Here is a 17,999-nt window from a genome sequence, read left to right as displayed (position 1 = left end):
TTAAGCCAGCTTCACTCCTCTGGCAGCTTTGATACTGTCTTATGCTACCGTAGGATCTGCTTGGAGATTAGCTTCTGCTAACACTTTCCCAGGCACCAAATATTGGCTCTGTCCACATGAACACCACAGTTCTCACCACAGCTAGCACCTCATACTCAACCACAGCAGTTTCCCATCTTAAAGCAGCAGATATCAAACTGGTACAGTAGACCATAATCACATAGATGGCTGCAGCTTACAAACATTAATGGCTCAGACATCAACCAAGGTACTGAAAATACTTCTTTATCCCTGAATTCCCCTCCTTTGGTGATACTGCTGATAGTAATATTATAATGTCCATGTAATCAAACATGAAATAACATGTAAAGTCATAAAAAAAGTCAACTCCAACAAACTAGCTACATCATGCATATTTTAGAATGTAGTACAACATCTTTATATATTATATCACATCACTGTTATACCTATTATACTCATGTTACATTTTTGCAAGTAGCCCTCGGACATATATTTGCAATAAACTCGTTATATGACACTGGCGAAAGATAATGGGATACTACCTGAAACGTCTGACCGTTTCCAAAACCATATCCAGTTGCTTGAGTAACTGCTTTTTGGCATATCTTATTACCTGGATAGCAAACCTTCATCGGCGCAAATTGTTAAATAGTCTTTGATCTGACATGATACATAGAGTCCACATGTTATAAGTGTACGTAGTGTTTACAACTTGGTCTATGGTAGTTACTTGTGCTAAATGCCATCAGACAGGACAAATTTGTATCTACTCTACAGCAGGAGAAAGTCAGGTCTAAATTTCTGTCCCCAGGGATAGATTCTCTAGCACCAAATTTGTTTACAGGCTTTAGTTCAGGAGTTAGGCAGGATTTCCTAGTGTCTCTGGAACTTCAGCTATGACTTACAAATTCCAAAGGATAACCTTTATGAATACAGGTGCTGCACTGTCACCTATGTCTATTTCCAATTCTTATTACCTTTGCTATAAGTATGAGGATACATGTATGTTTCAAGTGTGTGTGTGCGTGTTCATCTGTGAACTCTAGAATACCGAGGTGGACTGTATTGATATTTGGAGTGAAGGAAGACGATGATGACACCCTGAACTGATTAGATTTTAGGCAGGTTGTTCTGCACATGTCAAATGAGATATACCAAATGCCAAAAAGCAATTACTCAAACAACTGGATATGGTTTTGGGAACGGTCATGGCCGTTTCCAAAACCATATCCAGTTGTTTGAGTAACTGCTTTTTGGCGTATCGTATTACCTGGATGTCTAACCTACATCGAGATATACCACAATTTGGCTGTGCTTGGTCAAGTTTCATTCTCCCCAGCACTATCTAAGGTTTGCTTTAGACTGATGACAGTATAATATCTTACAACTGACGTTGATGTGGCATCGGGCGTGGCGTAACTGGTAGAGCGTTCGGCTCGGAATCTATAGGTCCTGAGTTTGATCCCTGCCGTGCCCTCGACGTTGTGCCCTTGGGAAAGGCACTTTACACGACCTTCCTCACTACACCCAGGTGTAAAAATGGGCACCTGGCTTCGGTCGGGGAGGTAAAATGCTACCTTTACCTTCTGTCTGTACCGTGTATGTGCCACTGTTAATATAAGTTACTAACTTGAGTGCAGTGCCACATTGTCCTCGTCTGTCCAAAAAAAGCAAATAGAAAAAAAAACTGACGTTGAGCCACAGTTATCTTCAGATACAGCCAGGAAGACTGTACACCAGAGGCTAACACGAATCATTGAGCCCTGCATCCTGCCCACAGTACCATGCTCCAGTTTACATGTACACCTTACAAGGTTGTCTGACAATACCTCACCCCATACATCACTCATCGTGTTACACCTGCATTCACTGGCTTCAACATACCAGCACATGTACGGGGGAAACTTGGGTGAAAATCTAGGTCATGCAACACTCTCTATGGTTCTGTACAAACTATCTTATCGGTTATCCACAACAATGTTACCCTTTTTTGCTGAAGTTAAAATCAAAAGGTCAAGATGAAACAAAGAGCTAAACGGAAAACATACAGAGTACCAATATCTGACTTTCTGAGTGTATTCAATTCCCGAGGACTTTGTTTTATACTGATTTTCCCATAAAATGGTTATTTTCTCATAAATCCAAGGACCAACAGAGAAAGATGGTGCTGCCTTGCTTATTGAATGTGGGAAAGAGCTTATACTATACTAGGTTGCTGTCAACTAATGTCAACACTCGTTTTTAGTTCTCAATTGCAGAGTTGCTTACAAGGCTCACATTTGCAGAGTATCATATATATAATAACCTGTATTTATAATGTGGTTAGTTGCCTCAAATAAAATCTGGTTGTCCAAGCAAACTGGACAAACTTTCTCCCAAAGACCAGGCAGCAGACTTAAAAGTTTATTTAGGTTTGAGACCTGAAGCTGAGTAAAGATGACCTGACGGTGTCCTGATGGCAAACATGCTCTGTCTGTTCTGTCACACTGACTTGGGTCTGTTGGCTAGCCTGGTATAGTATTAAATGTGCATATCATTACATATACCAGCTTCTACTTGTGATGAGGCAGGGTCTGGTTATGCAGGAAACAAGTTACATGACACTTATTAATCTCAAACTGACAAAGCGGATCCTATGGTAGTACTATAAGGTAAAATTTAAAAAAAGAAGACAATTCAAAAGCTGGCAAAGGTGTGTAGCTGGCGTACAAATGTAGGAGTGTGCATTGGCTACATTCCTTTACCAGCTTTTTTGTACTACCATAGTACCTTATACTACCGTAGGATCTACTTGGAGATTAGCTTATTACATCATATCACAATGAATTATTTGCCCCAACTAAACCTACACCAAGAAAATTAAAGTCTTAGGCCACAGCCTTCAGTTTATTTCCCAAGTTTTTTGACATTTCTTAGCAAAAATTCCAAGAAGAAAACAGGGAAAACTTTAAACTTTGTGTACTTGTAAGTTGTACTTGTATTGTGTTCTTGTCAACCTTTTTCAAGTTCAGCATTACTTTTTTTCTCAATACAACAACCAACTAAAAACTGTTGAATGAAGTCTGTATGTTAGTTTTAATTGACAACAATTCAAAGGAAAACAAGTTGGTAACGCCCTGGTCCTACAGATTGTGGCACTACCATTTCTTGTTCATTTTTGGTCAGACAAAACGAACTGTAAATGTCTTGAAGTTCGTTGGGATTTAATTTTGAGGTAGCAGGAAAAAGGACGTTTCACGGTTTGCGGTAGCACCATGCACTGTAGTTTCTTACTTGTTACTACCATGGAAAAATGTTCGTGGTGGTTTTAAGTTCACAGTGAATTTGCAACGCAAAAATTTGTACATTTACCGTACTTACCAGTTGTGCATGAACCTTTCTACCTTGAACAGTCACTCAGTCACGCTGTTCTTAGCGTCCATTTGCTAAAAGCTGATGTTTACAAATGACAAGGCCGCAAGGACATACCAATTTGCTTTGTTGGTTCTCAGGCTAAGGCCACACCAATTTAATTTCTTGGTTCACGGATTTTTTCATAAAAAATATGGAGCGAGAGGGCGAAATAATTGTAAAATGGTTGGGGTAAAGGTAACGGCTAATCCAAAACATAAAGAAAAAAGTTTTCAGCTTGAAAAAAGTACAAAAACACTATTTTTGTACAGTAACAGCACCTGCATCCACACTTTAAGGAGCTTATAATATAAAGGCCAATTTGCTACACCAGAAAGTTGGTGAATGGTTTCATTAATGGTGAGAATTTGCTTAGTGGTAATTTTTATTTTTATTTTTTTTCCCAAAAAATAGGAGCGAGCGAATCCGTGAACCAAGAAATTAAATCTGTGTGGCCTAAGAACAATAACATAGTAAACTGGAAGATCAACAAGACCTTGGGGGGAAATAACGTACTGTGGGGTACGCACTCTCCAAGCAAAGGTTTTGGTCAGGGTTATTCTAAGTTTTATTGGTAACCTTCTCTATGAAGTATGGTTTCACGTTTTCCATACTAGAACTAGTGGCCACAATGTCTTGCTTTTCCTCCCTCTACTTGGAGAAAAGTACTTTGAAGTTTGGTACCAAGTTTCAGTGAGCAAATATAGTCGGATTCAAGTTATTTCCTCTCTGCTTCTACTTTCAATGTACTAGTAACTGAGGTAATACGTGGTAAGAAAAAATATCTGAGATTGAGAACCAAGAGAGTAAGCTGGAGTGGCCTAAACCAACACCCAGGCAGCAGCCATGACAGTCTCCTGCTTGTTTCACCGCCTGTGTTTGACTTTGGACTGGGGAAACAATGACTCAACAAACTATGCAGATCAATTCAACCCTGCAAATAGACCATGGGTTCCAGGACGTCGTGTGCATGGTACGTGCCAATTACAACACTGCTTAGACTTACAGGACAGTAGTTTTTAACTTTCACAGTTCTAAAGCATTTTCCTCCACATGACTGAATCACAACTGACACACACAAGACAATATAGTTGTGAAACGTAAGAAGAGAATATTATGTGTGATGTGCAAGAGAATTGTACAACTGTTAGCAACATAGCCATGTCAACTATTATACATTTGTGTAATTTGTCACATTTCAAGTGAGCTCAACCTTAACCCTAAAATTAGATCATCATTGACAGCAGTACCGCTCCAAAAATAACAGCCACCATCCAGGGTCTGGCCGACAGACTCGCGATGTTTAGCTCGGAGCCAAATTTCTAGAATTTGTGACTTGCCATTCGAGTATCCGAACCATCTCATCCGCTAGCACGAAATATTCCCGACATGTCACCTTTGACCTGACCCTCGACCCCTGCAGATATTCCTTACAGGTTCATGTCTGCCTTGTACTGTGTGCACCTGTAGCTCAGTGTGAGCACTTGCACCTGAAAACTTGTCAGGTAGAACAGGTTAGGTACAGAACTACAGGTATTATTGTTGTCTTTGAGAAATGATATGCTGATTTTAAGTAGAAAAAAGGCATCCAAAAGTGTTCTACCGGTAGTCTGTTTAGGTACAGGTGTAAGAATTTGAAAGAATGATGTTCATGTCCTGAACTGTACATTGACAATTTTCATCATCATTATAATCTGTCGGCCCACACAGAGGTTTGGCTTCGGCTGTCTTTCTGGCATTTTTATTAGGTTATTTCGTGGCCATAAGTTAGTCTTAGCTGTCCCCAGGTTCTTTATGTCAATCCTTGTGTCTCTAGAAAGGAATCTTGGATACATTCATATGTAAGCTTTTGGAGTAAGTCTTTCCACTGAGCCTCCACGAATGAGTGAAGAAATAACTTCTTCACTTCTACAATTTTACAGGTAAACTGTACTGGTCCGGTGAGGTGAGGTGTACTGGTCCACAGTCCTACACGTATACTGTTTTTAGTACCTTTGCCTATAACTGAGCTAACCTATTCAAACCTATTACAGCTGCTAAGCCTCTTTGTCATCCTAGCAACTCAACAGCTATGATAGGATTGGACACAAGGCTACCAACCTTCACCCCTACATGTACTGTACGTAACCCCATACCTCATAACTAGGGCTGGGTATCGGTACAGCGTACCGGTACAAAACCGGTTTTTCTTACTGGACCGGTCCAGAAAAACCGGACCTGAAAAAATTAGGTGGACCGGATGTTGGACCGATTAGAAAATTAACAGATTATTTCATCAGGTATTCACACGTTTTGGCGCTTGCAGGTGGAAAAAAATAACAAGAGTGAAGTATAGTAGAGTTTATAGTAATTTCTACCAAGTTTTACAGCCAATCGTATAGGTGCAGTTAGCGTTGAGGGATTTTAAAACGCCAGTGTAAGTCTAATACTCCACCAAACAGATCTCTTTGTAGTGAAATGGATCATTGCAACTGCATCAGGTCCAGGTTCAGGTCCGGACCTGGACCTGATCCTTTGGACCTGAACCGGACCTGGACCTGAATTTTCTGTACCGGTACCCAGCCCTACTCATAACGGGTTCTAGTCTGCTGATAACAAGCCGTAGACATAGCAGCCAGCAAGTAGCTTTACTCAAGCACAGGGTAACAACAAACACTCATGGCTGCATGTTTTCTTCTCATCATGACAACACCAATGATTTCCTGGGGTCTCAGGCACATCTATGTTTCATTCAAATCTTTGCTTGACAAGAACATGAAAACAAGGGGCTGGGACTGTGGGAGGAAAAGTTGCACATCTACACGATGACTGTAAATAACTCTGCAGACTGCTACGGTACCATGTTTCATGTGGATCTTTCAGTACAGCATCTAGTTATGCACTGAGAACCAAAAACTTGAATTGGTGCAGCCCAAGCCATAATGAAGGCATTTGAAACTTGTGCTGTATTTCTATTGGAATCCCTTAACTAATGCAGAGCAGAGGACCCTTAGATTTATCACATAGCTATGCTGAAATGATAGAGTTAATCTAACTCCAAAAAATCATAATTATGAAACTTTGTAACAAGGAGGTTAGTCAGGTTACTCTATTATGGGTGTAATAAATTTTTCACTGTAAGTGTAACACACCAAAGTCAACTCACATGTTAGTTACATGCAACTTGTTCATATAGAGCTGCTAATGCTATGTTGTTACACCAAAGTACAATGAACTGAGAGTTAATAGATAAAGAACTCGGCATGATAAGGGTTAAAATGGTTTAACCTGCCTCCAGGCAACCACCACGACATGGTTTCAATTACCCCATCCAGGTGTTTCAGAGCTGTCATACTGCAACCCCCTTACTACAGTAATTATCAACCTTACAACCGTCATTACAACTGGCTAAATCATCTGTTGTGACAAGCACGTCAATCTACGACCCTCTTTCTGTGTCTGGTTGCAGCTGATAATGGAGTTACATGCACAAAATCACTGATATAATCTTAACATTTCAGTATCGGTCAAGTTTGTACGAGCTTTTGACAATCACTACAGATCATCTCAGAGCGATGTATCGAAAGGATGCAATTCGAAGTCCAATTGCTTTCCTGAGTGTGTATTTGTGTTGTGTATTGTATACACAAGTGATAACACAGCTGTCTTTTTTTAATACAGACAGACAGACAAACACCACCAGCATATGTACATGTAGCTGAATTGGAGAATGTTGTTATTGTATTGTCAATCGAATAAATGAAACTTATCTTTTTACTATAGATTATCAAAATTTCAATATAATCCCAAGTTACTCTTTGAAAATCAAATTCATTAGTTAAAATGTGAAGTGTTATTGTCACAATAAATGTGACAAGTGACATGGAGAAATAAGTATGGTGGCTGTAAACAGAGAAGTTTGCCATTAATAATAACTTAGCTGACAAGGACCTGTCATACTCATAGATTGTCCAACTTTCACTTCCACATGTGGAATTGTGTTGCTTTTACTTTCTACTTTGGGCAAAGCTTTTTGAAAAACCACTTGCGAAGGTAAACCTTGTTTTCAGGTATTACGGGTATCTTGAAAACAAATTATATAATTCAATTGCTTCCAATTATTTTGGGTCAAAGTAAAATGTAGGTCAAAACTGTTCAGGCACATGATTAAATCACACTTCAGGGCTCGAATTAACCACTTGCGCACCCCCTTCGCGCAAGTAGTTTTCTCCGTGCGCAAGTTGTTCAGAAAGTCAGGTTGCGCGCGGCGCAAGTAGATTTGGGGGGTAAACAAAACGATCCTTACGTTACAGGCCCTTTACTAAAATATCAGAAAATGTACGCCCTGTTTTGGGAATGTACGCCTTTGGTAAACCCTAATATTCCGCCGGAAACTTCGCTCAAAGTTTTAAAAAATCGCCGATTTCGGCCTTCTGGAGCCATTTTTAATGTTCAAGTCTTCAAGTCTCGCGCAATCTCGCACTAACTCACATCTCGCAAACCGCAAGAGACGCACCCATTGGCCATTTTGGCGTGACGTAGCGCGCCTGGGCGCTACCATTGGTGGAATATCTGATGTCTCCACGCTGTGTTCCCGGGAAAAATCACGCAGCAAAGCGTGACACTTGGACAATGTTTACGAAAACTCATCAAATGCCTAACGTCCTTGCTGATAAGTACATGTATAGGCTTATTTTCGTGTGTTTTTTTGCTTGTTTGGGACAATACTGTCGCTGGAATGCGGGAAAAACAACCGCTAATGTGACGATAACTAACTAACTGGAGAGGGGCGCGCTGTCGGCACGGTATTCGTAGAAAATGTTCAACGGAGATCGCTAATTTTTCACGGTTCTTTGAGATATAACTTTTGTTGCAGTCTTTGTTTTCAAAAGATCGATAAATGGATGTTGTTTATTGAGAAAATTGCGCTGTGAACGCACCTTTTTTTTTGCTATATTTCTTCAAATGAAATAAACTGTTTTACAGATAATGGATAAGTAGCTAATTTGGAGAAAGTAACAACGTGGCGCAACCTGAAATGCTGATGGCGCAAGTTGGTTTTTGATTCAGGTTGCCACCTGCGCAACCTGGCTGAAAAAAGTATTTCGAGCACTGCACTTTATATGTAAGAATACTTTAACTTATAACAGATACTGAGCCAGGTAGGCAGACATCATACATAATGAATTGGCAGCATGTATTGGGAGTGATCCACCTATTATGAAGTTAGTCATTGATACCACAAACATTCTCATTCAAATCTTATCTGCAGTTTGTTTGGTTAGATCGCCACAAATTCCACCCAAGTCCTATAGACTATGGGTTTACCACTTCTGATGCTAGAAAGTTAGTGTTTACGTGTGTCTGAACGTTTGTGTGTGCTTCTCACCAACATATGTTCACCTTTTCTGTGTCACTAAACTCAAAACATGTCCCGTTAGCTTTGTGCTTTGAGATCCTTGTAAACGTCATTGGATGGAATACCTTTAGTTTAACCTGTTAAAAGCCTGATTGGTGTTTTAATTGGGTACATGTGCACCGTGACTGGTGATTTTTAAGTCCTCATCAACCGAGAACAAGTTTTTGTGAAGGAAAAAAATCGATGTGTACGAAAACGTGCCGCAAGACCGCAGCTTGTAACGTAAGCCCGTTTGTGTTACTTACCAGCCAAACATACTCTCGGCGTTGTTTGCCTATGACCAAATATCCTGTCAGACAAAGCTATTTCACCCCGTGTAGAGACCAGGACCGACATTTTCATGTCTACTGACACATCTAAGTACACGTATAGCTGTCGGGACCTGTAATTTTCAGCCTGGGTAGTCAAACAAGTGCGTTTTGGGACGCTTACCTGGCTGTTTCGGATCCCAACTTGCACCGTTCGAGTTGGTTGGCGACGCTCTGTCTTTCCGCCTCTAGTTCGCGGGTTAGCTGCTCGAACTGAAGTTCTTGTTCCTTAACAGATTGTAGGATGGACGCTGCGGATTCTGGTTCACTGTTGAGATCGTGGTTAGCCTGTCGGAACGCTTTCATCAGCGTTCTTTCCTCGCCATCCCGGCGGTCGGGCATCGCTCGCCTCCCGACTCCTCACGCTGGGTAAACAACGCCAACCAAGCGCGACAGAAAGCAACGGTGCCGCCCGGACCGGTCCCGTGGCGTCCCTGGGGAAACAATCCGCACTCCCGGGGGAGATCTGCACCCGGGGAAGGTATTCTGACAGAAGATCGGCTCGCAGGAGGAGTTTTAGAGCGTGATTTTTGGGTTTGACATGAGAAGATGAGAGGCAGGGAGGGGCGAACCGCCAGACAGGAACTCACAACTTACCGCACCTGCGCAATGGCGTCGCGTGGACCCCGCACAGACACGCGCTCGGATTGGTCAATATTACACAAGCAACCAATCAGCAAGCTTGATTGTCATCATGAACCAATCAGAGCGCGGCTGACGGAATGTGAAAACGCGGGCTGCACAACTATGGAGCAGACCCTCGAAATTCTTGAGGACAGTGTTCAGCTTACAACCCGCACCTTGGGCCCTTAAAATCGCACCTTCCGCCCACCTGGCGAGCTTTTTACGTCGTGTGAGTGCTTAGGAGATTAGCTGGTAATGAAACTGAATGACAAAGTGGAGCTAGTGTGGTATTTCAGACCTTGCGGGTAGCGGCAAGCATCGCGACCTCTCCGTCTACAATTCACCTGCCCTTTTATGGAAGTGTTATTGTTTAAAAGCATTCCTTCTCAATGACGAGCGCACAATGGTTTCAAACTCGCACTCCAGCCAGTGTTTGCAAAGGTGGAGGTGTTTCCGCCAAACACAACACGCGGACTCGCATACCGACGCTAGAAATATTTATTTTGGATTCCTGTAACCCATGATTAATATTGGAACATTCCGAAGCGAGGAGGTTGACCGTTATATTGGCCCAAGGTTGTGTCCTACTCTCCGGGTCCTTGAGTGTTCTTGTTACGCTTGTGTCCTTGTCGCGTTATGTACGCGCACAAATACAGGACGTCAGGCCGACCAGAACGGTGAAAGAACGCACAGGAAACGTGTCTACAAGCTGACTAACCGTTCCAAACACGATAAAGTTACACCGAGCACAGGAAATACTCCGAACAAAGCGACCAGGATATGTGAATCACGAACTTCAAGTTATTTTTAGAAAGTTTCAAAAAGTGCGGTGTACCCAAAAGTATGTTTGGTGTTGAACTTCAAACAGTGACGCTAAATTAGGAAATAGCTTTACCATTCCATTACTCTGTAGGATTGTAAAACATAGTATAATTCTTTCCCTTTTAATTCGGTCACCTGTCGTTTCACTTTCAACGATGTGGTTACGGCGTAACCGATAGCGGTAAAGGGTGTTAATTTACAACCGGGCTATTGTTCAGGCATAACGATCGTCAGACGTATCCATTTCCCACTCACTGTGACTTGTATTTAAATAAATTGTTACCCTTATGCATAACGTTCCGGGTTAGTCACAAAAAAAAAGTGACCGTCTTTAGAAGCCTCAAAGCAGATGTTAGGACGAAAAGTGGACGGTTACTCCGGAAAGATCGCATATTAAGTTAAACCAAGGAGGTTATATCAAGAATTGATAGAACCTCCTTGGTTAAACCTTTTGTGACTTATTTATTTTTTGCTTTGTTCTATAACGCTGTCAAAAAAAGACAGCTAAAATGGTTTCTTGTTCCCCTGGTCTACAATCTTTGCAGTGCAGGTGCTGCTTTTAATCTCCAAGCAGATGTTGGGAGGCAAGGTCGTTACGTTTTCTAACTACCGGCTTCTGTTGACTTTTCTCACAAACTGTGTTCCCATCAGAAACTACCGTTACCATTGACTCAAGGAAGAATAAATTTTACTGGTAAAATCTAATGGAGATCTTAATAAACAAACTACTTTGTTTACCTTACAAAAAATCACACACAGCACATGTAACATTATAGTGTTAGCTTCATTAAAAGACACCAGTGAAATACCATAACTCCATAAAGTGAACCCTGGTTCACTGGAAAAAAAAGTTTAATACAATTTCAATTCTTATGCAATAATCTAGCACTGGTACATAACAGGTAACGTTATATAACTTGTGCATTTCCTGCAAAGGAAGTGAAATGTTTTACAGTTTTTTTACAATGTCGACCATTAATTCATACTAGACATATTGGAAGAGCAGCTTGAAGGTATGGTTGTCCAGTTTAGGTACATATTTATCAATTAAAGGTACCATGTTGAAAATTACATTGCTTTTCAATGTCAGCGGTGCTTTGGGCTATTTTTGGGTTGTCCCAAATTGATGCAATTCTGTCAGATTATGCTAGGGAGTGCATCTAAACCAACACACTATCCTTTAAAGTTTAACATACACCAAGAAATCACAAAGTGTCTACTGTGTCATCAATAGTAACCTGGTCACAACGAAAAACTGATAGAAGCAGTTTGCAAGAAATACATGTTACAATTTGTTGTTTGTCCGTCGAGTCGACATGTTACAATAATAAAAGTACAATATACACCAATCACTTGTTGAATGAACATGTATCGGACATAAATTCATCTGAGTGATACAACAACATTCATTTAATCATCCACATGTTGCATTAAGTACATATCCAATATAAATTGCACATTACCATCTCAGGTATCAATATTTCAAAAGAAAACCCAAATGTGACAGTTCAGCTCTATTGGTAGAAATCTAGTAGGCAGTGTTAACACAATCTCTCATTGGCTGGGGTTAATGACCCCCGCCCTCTACTTGGCGGCTGGCCGCTAGGAGCCCGATTTTAGTCAGGATAGTAGAAGTGTCATGTCATAAAATAATATTACATGAGCCACAAGGTTTTGTTGTTGTCAACTAACTTCATGTAATCCCAATATGAACTTAACATATGAAGCATCATTGTTAAAGCACAGCTGCTATTCCCAGCAAGTCTGCTAGGGGGACCTGCCGCTGGACATGTGCCATCCTGAGTCATGCTGGTTGTTGTTGTTGTTGTTTACTGGTAAATAGACAAACACACCCAGGCCCACCATGATGATAAGCAGGGTGATGTAGATTCCTAACGTCAGGCCTGGACAGACACAGAAATGTGACATGTTAGTAAACTGAGTGTGCAGGAGCTTGGAATAAACAAGGGGGTTTTAAGGATTCCCCATAACCGTCTTGGAAAAAAAACATCTTCATCTGACAGTTGAACTCTCTCCATCCAAGGAGCTTTTATATGATAAAAGCTACTTGCTCCAACATGTTGTATTTTAGGACATACAATACACATGTACAAGAATTGTGGTATCCTGAGAGAGAGGCAAAAGACTTTAAAGAGAGAATGGGGCAATACAGAGAGAGGGAAGTAAAAAGAGAGAGAGAAAGAAAGAAAGGCGAGAAAGAGGAGAAAAGTGGGAGAGAGAAAGTAATATTTTCACTCCCACTTCACAAATGGATAAGCACAAATTGATCTGCAGTATAAAAGCTAAGAAATCATCACCTAAGTTCTGCTCCTTGAGAACCGTGGCTGGGACCTCCTCCTTGGACACAGATGACCCTTGCTGCATCTCCATGGCAACGGCCCCGCCCAACAGGAAGGTCAGAGTCAAGGACAAGATGTTCGGAATGATACACCTGGCGTTAGGCATTGTAAATAGTCGAACTTGTATATTTAGTTGTAAATCCAGAAGTGAAACAGAATTTGGCACTGTTTGTGAAATGGACAGGTTCCCGTTTCCGTCTCAAAGTTAGGATGATGTTGGTCCGTTTCAGGTGCTAGTAGCACTGCCAAGAAAAGGGATCCGGGTGTTTAAGATGTCTCCATCTTGAAGAAAATAGCAGATTTCCCAAGCATGTTCCTAACGGCGCAAAATCTACGTAAAATAAGGACAGGTCTGGAGAAAGTGTCAGTCCTGCAACACTATGGTTCACTTCCGGGTTAAGCAACGATTAAGAGCGTCTCCTGTTGGTTGTATAGAGAACGACAGATAACGGTAGCCAAAAAAAGGCATTAAAGTGGCCAGAAGTTTATGAAAAAGACGGAATACCGCTTTATCGTAGATAAGTTAGCATTCAAAGTTTTTTATTGCAATTTTCAGCATATTGGTTAAAAAGAAGTCTTTGCGTATCGGTTGCCGAAACAGAGGCTAGATTTCTCTTGGAGGTCAAAGTTCATCTACAGCAGCCCAGCGTCAGATTTTAACTTTTTCAGCAAACATCGGAGTAAAAAACCGGGTTTTTAGACCAACATGGGGAAGAAACAGCACCAGAAGGACAAACTGTGAGTACCAAGATTCAGGACATTCTTGTTATTCTTCTTCTGCCACCAAATATCATCCCTTGGCAACATAATTTTGGTTTGGAAGAGAAAATTTATATCTTTCATGTCTTTCACATCTCTGATCTGACTGAGTCAGGCATCTCCTTCTTTCCTTTTAGTAAAACTACCGGTACTCACAGAATTTCAGGTTTTAGACCTGTAGTTCGTTGTACCGAGGTGTAACAGCCTATAACCCGTTTTGTAATATTTGAAATTGTTGAAAACAGCTACTAGTAGAAGATTTCTCTGGGACGTAAAACTCAACAGTTGTAATGCCTAAGAAATTTATGCAGCGTTACTTTATTGTCAGGCATTGACTACCTTTCACCAGTGTCTATAAATAAAGAGTGTGACTTTGAGAGGATTCAGAGATGATCGGATTTCATGTACACTACCATAACGTCATGTTTATTTCTTTCTCAGGTACCTGACTTGCTCAGAATGGACCCAGTTTTTCGGGGGCAAAAAGTCAGGTAATGTTTTCCTCTTTGTCCCGGGACAAGGAGTGATATTAGCGACTTTAGATTAACCTCCTTGGTTAAAATGAGTCTCTACATGTAGCTTCAGTTAGAATGTCCTCTAGGATGGGACATAAAGTGGGGACTCAAATATTAATGCTCTTTTCCTTAGAGCATAATTGGCAGTTTCAATTATACCAATTTTGTAGCGGGAACACCTTTGGCCAGCAGGAAGGGTGCATTTGTACTGTCTGAGTAAGGTTTAAATCTTATTGATGGAATTGCACGGTTTTCATTGATGAATAATGTTTAGATCTCCTCTTCATGTGTTCTGCCGTCAGCAAAATTCAGCCATTCATATCAAATGCCTTGTACCCAGCAGCCTACATGTGAAGGTGTGTTTCATTTTCAGATGGACCGGAGAGGGGGCCTTTCCGACGCCTTCCTTTCTACTGTTGCAGGTAGATAACCATTCTTTATCATTCTGTCAAGATTTATCTGTCAATATTTATCACATGTATGATGCAGGCCCGAAATACTTTTTTAAGCCAGCAGGTTGCCCAAGCTGCAACTTGAGTCAAAAGTTGAAGCTTGCGCTATCAACATTTCAGGTTGCCCCACTTGCAAAGTGTTTACTTTCTTCAAATCAGCTACTTATCCATTATTTTTTCTTTTAGTTACATGTAACTACATAATATATCTTATGTTATCAAAAAATAGATACAAAAGCTTATGCACGTAGGTGGGAAGAAAAGCAGTGTTCCAACTTCAATATTTCAAGTTGCGCAGTGTGCAACCTGGGTTTAAAGTTAAGTTGTGCAAAGCAAAATCAGGTTGCATTTGCAAGTGGGCAAGTGGGTATTTCGAGCACTGTGATATCACAGTGGAGGCACAGTCTTTCTTAAAACTGGTGATGATCAGTTCTGCTGCTGCGCCGCTTGCCTGCGAAGCTGGTGCGTTACGCCAAACGGCGGTTATACCGGCTATATAGATACAGATACAGATCACTAGTTACCACCTTGGGCATGCTATACACAACAGTAGCATTAAATCTAAGAGGGTCTGCAAACTCTGCATGCTCTTTTCCGTAAAGCGTAGGCAGGCCTTTTTAATTTCCTGTAATTTGTAGGAAAGCTATTTTATTTCACGTAATTCGTAGTGGGGATGAAGCGTAAATCATTGGTAGCCTTTGTGAATTTAACGTAAAGCGTAGTCAGCAATCCCAAATTTAGTGTAAATTGTTGTCAGGACCCCCCATGCAGACCCTCATCTAACCATGTAGAAAATATACATAATTTTGGATGGACTACTAGTAGACATTCCCTGTGTAAGGGGTCTTCAGGTGTCAAACCTCTACACACAAAAGCGTCCAAAACACATATCAAGAAGACTAGGGATCACCCATTGTGCTTGGCAAAAAAATGTGCCAAAGACACACTCTGATATTCTGGTTTTAGTTAGAGACCATGCAGGTCAAACGTGTTTCACTAGGGGGCTCTCTTGAAATGACAACTACTTCTCATCTCCTCAGCCTTTCCCTGCAGCCGTTTGAGCACCCACTGTGCACGGATAAGGGAGACATCTTTGACTTGATGTGAGTAAAAATCTGATTAATCCTCTCAATAATTTCGAAGCAAAGAGAATTTTAGACGACTTTTTATTTACATCAACGAATCACAGTCTTTGTCCCATTGGTGCCCAAGTACTTCCTTTTTTAACATGCTAACTTTATGTTAGCATTACAAGTATCTAGTGTAATTATTTTTTTCTTAATGATTTTGCTGATTATAAGACATTTAGGCATGAAGTAGATATTTGCAAAATGACATGTACTGATTGGATAGGATAAGTTGTTCTCAGTGTACTAGTATGGCTAGTGAATTGTTCCCCCTTTTCAGGAACATTGTCCCATGGCTGAAGAAATATGGCACAAACCCCATCACTGGAGAGGTGAGGAAACCAGTCAATCTATTTATCTATCTCTCTATCAGTCAATCCATCCATCCATCAATTAATCAATCAATTATTGAAGCAATCAATGAATCTGTCAAGGTTTTTACAGGCTTCTGTAGCTAATACTATTATAGAATCACTCTTTTTGATGAAGTGACTTGAGAAATACACTCTGATGGGACAGAGCAATATTGTATACAGTGCTTGTATGGAGACAAACTTTCTCAAATCTCTTAAGAACTCAGATATGTCTTGTGAATGTGTCTTGTGATTGTGTCTTGTGGATGTGTCTTGTGAATATGTCTTATGATTGTGTCTTGTGAATGTGTCTTGTGGATATGTCTTGTGGATATGTCTTGTGGATATGTCTTGTAACGATCTTGACCTTTACAGAAAATGGAGGCCAAGGCGCTGAACAAGCTGACCTTCCACAAGAACTCTGAAGGTCAGTCTGTAGGTCTTATAAAAAAATGGCTTTCAATCAATCAATCTAACAATCAATCAATCAACCAACCAACCAACCAATCAACCAACCAACCAACCAACCAACCAACCAACCAAGCAACCAATCAATCAATCAATCAATCAATCAATTAATGGATTTCCATTAATATTATAGCAGCTATTTTATCAGCCATAGGCCATATAACCAAAGATACTGCAAATTCTAGTCTTGCTTTTAACCATGTCACAAAGTTAAGTTGCTGCAAACCTAACTACAATTTACAGTCAACATCAAGAAAAGAAAATGCTGTGCATACAAACCTTGTCATGGCTAACCCCACAGGTCTCAGTCCACCCCTGTGTACAGACTACACATCTGTGGTTTTTCATGTCCTTCCTGCTCCCAACACAATCCTTCGTATCCCCTATACAATGTATTTGTACAGATTACAAACCTGTCCAGTAATTTTCCATGTCCATGTTGCAGACAAATACCACTGTCCCGTCACCTTCAAAGTCTTCAACGAAAATGCCCACATTGTTGCCATCAAGAAGACAGGGAACGTCTACAGTTATGAGGTGAGGAGATGATAAACAAACAACTAACTAAAGTCTCTTTTTGTTGTAACGGTTTGTACTCCATCGTGAATGACAATGTTAAGATATACAAAATTGTTTTCATGGTTGCTGGAAATGTCAAAGCAAAAAACTAAGCAAGAGTAGATACAACACAAAAAACAGAGGACTGCACCTAACTACATGTATTTTCATTTGCTGAAACTGTGTGTACCAACTTCAGACTTTCCCTCCGACTATGACACTTTGGTCTTCCAATCTACCATTTTTGCCTCAAATCCTGAAAACCAAGAAATGAAATTGATGTAGCCTTAGTCACTGTAAAATCATACCCGTACTACATATATACAATTATACAGTAGATGTAGTTCATACTTCCCTTTCTGTATATGTGATAAAGTTTTAAGTGCAGTGCTACACATGGCATGACCCTTGAACTCTGACCCTTGACCTCCAGGCAGTTGAGAGGTTAAACATCCGGCCGAAGAACTGGAAGGACCTCCTGACAGACGAACCAATCAGCCGCAAGGACATCATCACTCTTCAGGACCCCACCGACCTGGACAAGTTCAACTTCAACAACTTCCACCACCTCAAGCACAACCTCAAACTCACTGATGAAGGTAAGAACCACCCTCCCACACAGGGTTGACTATCGCGGCAATGCCTTAAGATATCAACCCTGCCTTTTCAGCCACAGAAAATGGGTGGAAAGGGCCTAGGTCCTTGACACAGGATGTTTAGCTGTGGTGTACTGTTCATTACGTTGATGAACGGCTACTAGACATATAGGGATATAATTTTGAAAAACCTTTTCCAAAATCATTTCCAGTTGCTTGAGACATCTCCTGGGATTACGAACAAGATT

General features: G+C 40.8%; 2 protein-coding genes across 2 annotated transcripts in view; one reads left to right on the top strand and one right to left on the bottom strand.

Moving 5' to 3' along the window:
- The window catches only part of LOC118427953 (armadillo repeat protein deleted in velo-cardio-facial syndrome homolog), a 72,260-nt gene extending 62,514 nt beyond the window's left edge, over positions 1 to 9,746 (bottom strand). The window contains exon 1 of the mRNA XM_035837919.1: positions 9,242 to 9,746. Within this exon, the coding sequence (XP_035693812.1) occupies positions 9,242 to 9,459 (218 nt within the window). The 5' untranslated portion in view covers positions 9,460 to 9,746. The remainder of the gene's footprint in view (positions 1 to 9,241) is intronic.
- A 3,749-nt stretch (positions 9,747 to 13,495) lies between these two features.
- On the top strand, positions 13,496 to 17,821 carry LOC118427951 (RING-type E3 ubiquitin-protein ligase PPIL2-like). Its single transcript, XM_035837916.1, has 8 exons — positions 13,496 to 13,661; positions 14,124 to 14,173; positions 14,571 to 14,619; positions 15,690 to 15,752; positions 16,057 to 16,108; positions 16,505 to 16,556; positions 17,043 to 17,134; positions 17,589 to 17,821. The coding sequence occupies exons 1-8, from the start codon at positions 13,630 to 13,632 to the stop codon at positions 17,781 to 17,783; spliced, it is 585 nt and encodes a 194-aa protein (XP_035693809.1). The 5' UTR covers positions 13,496 to 13,629; the 3' UTR covers positions 17,784 to 17,821.
- Positions 17,822 to 17,999: the final 178 nt, after the last annotated feature.

Source organism: Branchiostoma floridae, chromosome 12, assembly GCF_000003815.2.
Source record: "Branchiostoma floridae strain S238N-H82 chromosome 12, Bfl_VNyyK, whole genome shotgun sequence".
NCBI classification, from domain to species: domain Eukaryota; kingdom Metazoa; phylum Chordata; class Leptocardii; order Amphioxiformes; family Branchiostomatidae; genus Branchiostoma; species Branchiostoma floridae.
Note: the sequence above shows the minus strand (reverse complement) of the source record. Positions and strands in the feature narration are given on the sequence as shown.